The 8,851-nt window shown below is 34.6% G+C and overlaps 1 protein-coding gene across 3 annotated transcripts; it reads left to right on the forward strand.

Annotated features, from left to right (window-relative positions):
- Positions 1 to 1,445: 1,445 nt before the first annotated feature.
- LOC144346061 (galactosylceramide sulfotransferase-like) lies at positions 1,446 to 6,569 on the forward strand. Of its 3 annotated transcripts, none has more exons than XM_078007077.2 (4): positions 1,446 to 1,576; positions 1,757 to 1,792; positions 4,636 to 4,765; positions 5,005 to 6,569. In XM_078007077.2, the coding sequence occupies exons 1-4, from the start codon at positions 1,537 to 1,539 to the stop codon at positions 6,047 to 6,049; spliced, it is 1,251 nt and encodes a 416-aa protein (XP_077863203.2). In that variant the 5' UTR covers positions 1,446 to 1,536; the 3' UTR covers positions 6,050 to 6,569. The 3 variants fall into 3 exon arrangements, with proteins under 3 accessions (XP_077863203.2, XP_085350911.1, XP_085350912.1); XM_085494785.1 differs by having other exon boundaries at positions 1,760 to 1,792; XM_085494786.1 differs by lacking the exon at positions 1,757 to 1,792.
- The last annotated feature ends 2,282 nt before the right edge of the window (positions 6,570 to 8,851 follow it).

An 8,851-nucleotide genomic window follows, 5' to 3' on the forward strand; every position in this document is an offset into this window, starting at 1 on the left:
GCGACGCAACGGCGGTTTACTTTTTAGCTCCGTTGCGACGCAACGGCGGTTTACTTTTAAACAGGTTTTTTAAAACACTTATTTAAATAAGCTGATTCTATTTTTCTATTCTTTTATTTATTCATTTAATTTTCTATTCTTTAGTTTATTGTTTTATTTATTTTTCTATTCTTTTATTTTTTGTTTTATTATTTTATTTATTCTTCTATTTTTTAATTTATCGTTCTATTCTTCAATTTAATCTTTTATTTCTTGTTCTAATTTTCAATTTATTTTTTTTATTTATTGTTTTATTCTTTGATTTATTCTTTTATTTATTTATCTATTCTTTGATTTATTCTTTTATTTATTGGTGTTTTTCAATTTTGGCCCTAATGGCACACCATAGTTCCGAGTCAGTACTGTGCCGTTATGAAATACAGAAAATATACAAAACTTGCAATCCAATCAGGGTTTAATACTTGCCAGTGTGGCTGGGTCAGCTGCAAATATTTTTTTTTTCCTACGCTTGGTCGCAACTAAAAACAACTCACTCGAACGAGTGCAATCCACCTTCTCAAAGCCCTGGCTGTATAGATGTTGCTGCGCCAAACTCGGGAACCGAATAATTGATAACCTCGTGAACTCTCATGTCAGCCGTCCTTGTTCGCGGCTCCGCAACTTCCGGTTTTCCGATAGCATTACTTACAGTTAACCCTAGGTCAACTATAAGAAAAAAATGTAATATCCAAATTTATAAAAATCAAGCGTCTTCACACATGAATAAACTGCGCTAATATACGCATTTATTTGCTGCAGTTTATGCAGCTCTCTTGGTCGTGGTATACGTTGCGGGGCGACCAGAGAGCTGCAGTTCCCTTCCCTAAAGAAATGCACAGATTTTTAAATATGCCAGTTATGTATCATTAAAATTGTGATTGTAATAAAATTACCTCGACTTGCAGGAAAAAATAGACAAATATGTTCTCACAAATATATCTGTTACTGATTACAGCAAGCTTTAAGCAAATTTGCCCGTGTAAATGAGACTATTTCACGTTAAAACTGTGCCGAAGTGAAACCTCCGATTGAACGCCGCCATTTTGAAGCCGACCTCTATCACGTGACTTGGGTCTTTTAGTGACGAGTGTAATCACGTGACTACAGCAGACGGCCATCGGCGCCTGTTTGGGACAGCGCTTCAAGTGACGAAACAACGGCAGACGGCTTTTTATAATTTTAATTTCATTTCACCATTAAGTGACTCATCTTTTTTTGAAAAAAACAAATAAAGTACATGTATTATTAAAAATATTTTTTATGGCCGCAACGTAATATCAAAATAGCTTAAGCGGCCAATAAGAGCTGCTAAACTGCAGCAAACGCATTTATATGCATAAGCCTACGGTGCCCCAGCGAAATTAATCCACCCAAGCTGTGTATATTAGACATTATACACTAAAGAGCAAACAAGTCATATATGTATGGGAACACCGGAACGTATACTAGAATACTATTACGCACAGAAGTTCACAGTCTCAGTTTTAACATATAGAAATGACTACATCCGATAAGGACAAAGACATTTTCGTCGAAGGTAGGCTGTTTCGTTATTAAAATCATCAACGTCATACTCAAGAGGCGTGTGCAGTTTTGACTGTTCTAATTCGTAATTATCTAACTGCACGATAAATAAAAAAAATGGTGGATGGTTTTCTTGTGTAGCGTCAATCTTTAAGCCCTTTAATTACAAACACGCATGTCGTATTTCCAATAGCAGGCTATAGAAGAAGCTCGATAATGAAAATGAAAGGTATGTTCAAGGTCAATCTGATTAAAATCTGATGTATTGTACGGCGTGTATTTTATTTTATATATTTATTTTACTTTTACTATTTTTTTTTTAATTATTTGTTTCATGTTTTTTGTTACGTACTAGTACTTGTGTTTCAGTATGTTTCTAACTACCGACGTTAAAATAAAATAAAATAACATAAAATAAAACAAAAATTCATGAACAGTATAGTTGCGGCAATAAAAATCGCGTAAATGCAAATTAGGAATATGGGATATCATGAGATGAGATAATAACAAAGAGAAACATACGGACTTGTAACACACGGCACATGTATTGTTATGATAGCGACTTCATATTTGCCCATTCGGTTCACACGCCATTGTACTGTTTGTTTATGGTGTAGATTATAAACATAAGCTACGTTCCCACGTCTAAAAAACGCCGGTGTTGACACTATTTTTTTGTTGTGCTAATATTAGCTAATCTTCTGAATAGTCTGCTCGCGTTCTCACTTAGTAAAAACACCGGTGTTTAGCGCCCTCAACGAATCATATCACGGAAAGGTCAATAAACAAATAGAAGGTCAATCGACAAAATGGCGTCCCCTCTGGTAAATGCATTTGCTCAGTTTCTGTTTTTCCGTGTGTTTTTTTTACGCTCGAAAAGAAAGCAACGCCGATCGATTAATCGAGATTTCGAAGAGCAAGAAATCGCCAACTTGTTAGGTCGAACAAGACCGAGAAATGATCGGTTCATAATAATAATAATAATAATAATATCATTAGCCTTTGAAACGGCGTAAAAATAACATACCACTCAACAACAACAAGAAAAGAAAAGAAAAACAATCTATAAGAAGCATTAATTCATACATGTAAATCATTCAGTTTCTCGTTTCTGAATTTCCATAGGTGGGTGAGAAAGTTTCGGATTTCGTTTGATGTATTATTTCCCAAATCCTTATTGATTGCCCATAAAGCATCACCTAAGAGAAAATTAAATTTGAAATTAATTCCTCCTGAGAAAAATCGTAAAAAAATGTACAATAGTTGGTTCTCCACCACTTCCCACTATTGTATTGGTCAGTGCTGAATAGAATTTACTTCTCAAGTGGTTAGTTGATTTGCAAAGAAATAAAAAAGTGATAAACTTTCTTCTTTCCGTCATTACAAAGCTTACATACCCCGTCACCTTTATAATTTTCTCATCCTGTTTTATTCCCTTCCAAGTCTGTTGCGTTTGACCTCACCTTAATAAGGAGTGAGATGCCGTGATGATCAAGAGGATCCTTTATATAATTTTCCTTTTCATTGTTGTGTTTAATCCAACCATTGTGTTTTAGGGATTTCATGTCTTGACTAGTTTCAACAAACGCTTCATTTGTATGTTTTAGTTTCTCCAAGTGTCAAATTTCCTAATTTCCAAATTGTTTCTTTTATGTAGCTTCTTTCCAAAATACATTATCTGGGATTTAGATTGATTAAAGCTTAATTTCCATTGCCCTGCAAATGTTGATGCAATATCTAACATATTTTGAAGTTCAACTACGTTATTTGCTATGAGGACTATGTCATCTGCCTAGAATAGACCAGGTATTAATTGTGTTCCAATCATTACCCCCAGTTTAGATTTGTATAACATTTTGGCGAATTCATTAATGTAAATGGAGAATAGTCAGTCAGAATAGTAAAGAATGTGTAAAGTACACACCATTGTTTAACCCCTTCATTAGTTTTGAAATAATCTGTTTCAATATCATTAAAATTGATTTTGTTTAGAACATTGTCATACATGTCATCAATTATATTCCATAGCTTCCCTCTGATTCCTGCATTTCATAAACAAACTCGCAACCCTTCTCTCCAGACTCTATTGAAGGCCATAGAAAAATCAAGGAAAGCAACATAAGTATGAACACATTATCCTCACATCGTCTAACTTTTCTAAAACCACCTTGAACTTCGCCTAGTAAATCAGTTTCTTCAACAAATTTCTTTAATTTTGTTCCTACTATTTTAGCATATATTTTTGACACAGATGAGTTTAAGGTTATACCTCTATAGTTATGTAATGTCCATGTTCACGCTATTCGCGTGTATGAATAACGCAACAGTAGACCCAGCAACCCGATCGATTTGGACTTGACAACGCAGAAATAACTGGTGAGACGAAATAGGATTCTCTCCAAACAGATATCAGTAATCTAGTTTCTTCGTCTGACCAGTTCGACATTCGGCTTGTAACCTCCGATGCCATATTGTGTAACGTCAAGCAAGTAATGTCAAAATAAGTCGGCGATAGAGGGATTTTGGCCGTCGTATTGTGTTCACACGGCACATTCCATTGTGCAAGAGCCGGTGTGACAACGGCGTTTAGTATCTGGTCCATTTCTTTGTCAAAAACGCCGGAGCCACAACGGCGTACTCTGTTCACACACACCTTTTAACAACGTTCTCAAATAAAAGGCGTTGTGACAACGGCGTATTACGTCCAGTGAGAACACCACTCATTATATAACATGAATTGATAAATAGATTGTATACTTATTGTATTAGTAGTGGCAACTTTACAAGGCTTTAAAGGGGAACCGCTCAATCCCATGGATTGCACCAAAGAATCATGGGACACTATTGTTTATGTTGTTTACAATGTTAATCTATCTTTTGTTATCCATTGTTATTAAAGATAAATGCGGTATCATTTTGCATCAATATGCATGAGTGAGCCATTCCAAGAGTAAAACATTATTTTCCCATATTAAATATCATTTTGTTATTGTAAATTTATAAAATCACAAACATATAGTTGACATTTAAATTGTACTGTGCTTGAAATTCTAAATCTGATTTACTACACAGATCATCCAAGCTGCAAGCGACTATTTATCGCAATCCTAGCAGTACTTTTTGGACTGGTATTATTAAACGCTTACAATAATGTTGATTTGTGGCATCACAAATTAATCTTTAATCATCAGAAACCAGAAGTGTAAGTACAGTGATTCAACAGCAAGAGAGCAATAAAGAAATATAAATAAAATCTTACTCGCCTGATATACATAATCCGGAGTGAGAATTTACAAACGCAAAACAAAATTCAACAATTACGACTCGCAGCGGACAATAACTTGACAACGCAGAGATATTTCAAAAAACCTATTGTATATTTGTATCACAAAGATACTTTGATATATGTTGAGTATACATCAATACTATTATTGTTTACAGGTTGGAAAACAATGGAATGCCCACTTCGAATGGTGAAAACAATCTATTTCAACGCCGATTCAAAATAAAAGACCGGTCATCATTAAAATTGACACACGAGAACATAAGCCAACCCACATGTAAGCCACTAAAAAATTACATATTTGTTAAAACAAAGAAGACTGGTGGAAGTACAGTCGCATGTATATTGTACCGATTTGGTTTGAAGAATGAACTAGTTGCTGCTCTACCAAAACAAAATGGGCAGATAGACATTGAGCAAGACAATTTTACAGTGGATGCAGTCACATACCCCCAATCTTCGTTTCCTGGATACAATTACATGGCGAGTCACATCGGACATTACAACCACACAGTACTTAACAGTTTTATACCGAACTCCAAATTCATAACCATATTACGATCACCTTACTCTCAGATGGAGTCTGCGTTTTATTACAGCAATAGTGACTACCGACATAAACTTCAACTGTTAAGTGATCCTTTTGCCGAATTTGTTCTTAATTATTCAAGACGTTATGACCACTTTAAATATATGCTAACACAAGGACCATTTGGACAGCTCACAATGCTAGGGTATGACTGGAAAAAGTCAAAAGATCAGCTTTTAAGTATCGAGAAGAAGATAGAAGATCTTAACAGAGAAATAGATTTAGTAATGATTACCGAGTATATGGAAGAATCGTTATTGTTACTGAAAAAAATGATGTGCTGGACATTTGATGATATCGTGTATTATTCGTGCAAGGTACGAACCCGGGGTGGACGGTCACCATTGAGTCAGCCCGTCAAGAAAATTCTCGCTGAATGGAACCCAGGAGATATTAAACTGTATGAATATTTTAATCAAACATTTTGGCAGCAAATAGATAATTATGACGGTCATTTCAGCGACGATTTGCGTTTATTCCGTGCAAAACAAAATGAAATTACGAGGAATTGTTTGAAAGTGTCAAATACATTTTGTAAACGTCTGAGCATGGATGTCAAAGATTACAGAGTCATAGTCAATATGAAACAACATAATTTATTTTGTGAAAAATGACTGTTTATAACAAAATACATCCATGTATTTCGTTTTCACACTGCAACTTAGAATGAACATGCTTGATTCAAAGTATAACGATATTCACAATACACGCTTGACACATATTGATGTATAAAGGAAAACGACTGTGTAGATGACCATAGATGCATGTAAATATATACCCTTTAGTTTATTGATATCCTCTCGAATCATGCTTTATAATAGTTTTATGTTATTTCTATGTTCTTTGTTTGTGCATTTGTGAAACGCCAATACATGTGTACATGTGGGTTTAGCTTAGTTTATTGGCCATGAAAAACAACGATAGGAAAAATGGAGACAGGGACACGAAGATTAAACCCCTCATAAACGCCATATCGAAGTCTATACCTGGGATATCCTACATTGTTGCAAAGAGCAACTGATTTCCAGTAGGTTCCTAACACCACACACCCCGGAAACACCAAAATACACAACATTTAGAAAAATAGAGGAGGTGGATTAGTTTCAGTTAAAATAAATAACATTGTTACACTCATGTGAACTTTCAATTATTATTATCCTATCGCATCTTTTGGTTTTGAAAAGTATTTTTTCCTGATTAGTAGGAATTTGAAAAACGCGTTTCACAACTTGCTACTTTATTTAGTTTCATACCGTATTCAAGATGGCGGCCACATATAGTAAATAACGCATTTATTTTATTATCACTTATGCGCCAGCTGACTGTGGCCACTTGTGCCAGTGAAAATAATCCCCCATTGCAAACCAGTGAATATTGTTATTTTAAATCATAATTCACAGATGACAACACTATTGAGAGAAACTGAAGCACGATTTCTGCACTGAGCTGCCTGCTTGTCAGCTGTATATTACACACGTATTATGTACAAAAGAGGTCGACAAATGATGTTATAACAATAACATTTGCAGACGGCTACATCCAAGTCAGACTAATATCATGTAATTCACATTTGATCAAATATGGCTGACTGGCTAAAATTTGTTAAATCCCGGCACTTAAACCTGTCAGAAACCGCTCCCCAATGATGGAAAGTACGATTTCATGTAAACAATGTATAATGATCATGTCCATTGACTTACAGAGACTCAAATGAAAATGGCCAATTGGCGGCCATTGTGTTATGTATGTCCATTCCAATTTCTCACTAACATCTTGCCTGATGCAGATATTACTTTGCACACAAGTACTTTACTTCAATACCGAAGGTTGTATTTTTTGTGATTTGATCGAATTTGTCGAGTTGATTTTTGTCTGAAACTATAAAAACGTGTTCTATACAAATGTTCAATCTTGTAGATTGACAGAATAATCCCATTCAAACTTTGTACCTAGAATATACATACTGGAATATAGGTGAATATATTTGTTTTCAAAGTCAAACAAAAATGATTGTGGCGATTTGTTTTTACATCAAAAGTAGTATATCATTTGATTCATTTGTAAATATATAGGTAATACTGAATGGTAGTTTGCGATTTGATAAAATAAAAAAAAAGTGTGTAAATGTGCACGCAACCGTTTCTTGCAGATGACAGGTATAAAGTTCATACTTTCAGGGTTACGTCGTATTTATTTTGAGATTCACACTGAAATATTCAACTGGCAATTATTTGGTTTATTTTAGTTTTTCAGTGTTTTCTCCATCTCCCTTTTCTGCATATGATAGTTGCACTACTCCTGGCGACAGTGGTGATTGTCAGTGGTAGAAGCTGTCATAGTGGTAGTATTGTTAACATGTGGTAGTCATGATAGTGGTAATATTGTCTGGGGTGTGAGCTAATAAAGCATGACCCTCCCTGGAATTAAAATTGGCCATAACAATGAACGACCCTGCCGACAATCCCCTGTCAATAAACGCTCGTTCCCAAATAGTACGTTATATACACGGCGCATTGATATTTATTTAATATACTTGTGACGTGCGAGTTATTGGTAAATAATTATAAATTATGTTATAAATTATTGATTTATTGGTAAATAATATAAATACTTATGCGTTCGGGGATGGTGTCTGATAAGCCGTAATAAAGTCAAAGTGTCTAAAACAATTAATAAACATTGTACTACATTATGATTGCTAAAAAAATACATAACTTGTCTTTATTTGTAAGATTATGTATTGCAACAATACAGTGGAAAAATGCAGAAAATAAAGCGAGTGAATATTTCTACACGTATAATAAATGCTTAACAAACTTCGCTACCTGTGAAAATCGGCAGAAAACAAGCATACATTATATTTCCGTAGTTCAACCTTCCTCCAAATGAATGAGAAATGTAATGGGGAAAAGTGTGCATAGCTCATTGACTGTCCGTGACGCAACGAAAATCAATAAATAAATCAGAGTCGGTTGACCATTATATCAATAGTGGGTCATCCCCAACTTGAATAAGTTGAATTTCAACGCAATTATCACAAGTCTGCATTCATTTCCAAACTATTTTTTCCACCTGCTGATTGCATGTAAAATAAAATAAAATAAAATGTGCATGTTCTGTTGTTTGATTTTTAGAAATGTGACTGCAAACAGGCAACTGACCTAACAGAGCAAAGTGTGACCGATTTGTAATTCCTTTGTGTCACAATGTCACAGAGTCGGGTCAAATAGTAACCTGGGATACGCGATAATATTCGAAAATGTATCATTTCGTAGTGGAAACTTAACCTATTTAAAATTACACATTTCGAGTAACACAATTATGTTGACTGATGAGCACTCATTTAGTAATATATAATTATATACATATAGAAATGCATACCGGCCAGTCTTGCATATATGACGCGACACATGAGC

Source organism: Saccoglossus kowalevskii, chromosome 21, assembly GCF_978046115.1.
Source record: "Saccoglossus kowalevskii chromosome 21, keSacKowa6.1, whole genome shotgun sequence".
Lineage (NCBI taxonomy): Eukaryota > Metazoa > Hemichordata > Enteropneusta > Harrimaniidae > Saccoglossus > Saccoglossus kowalevskii.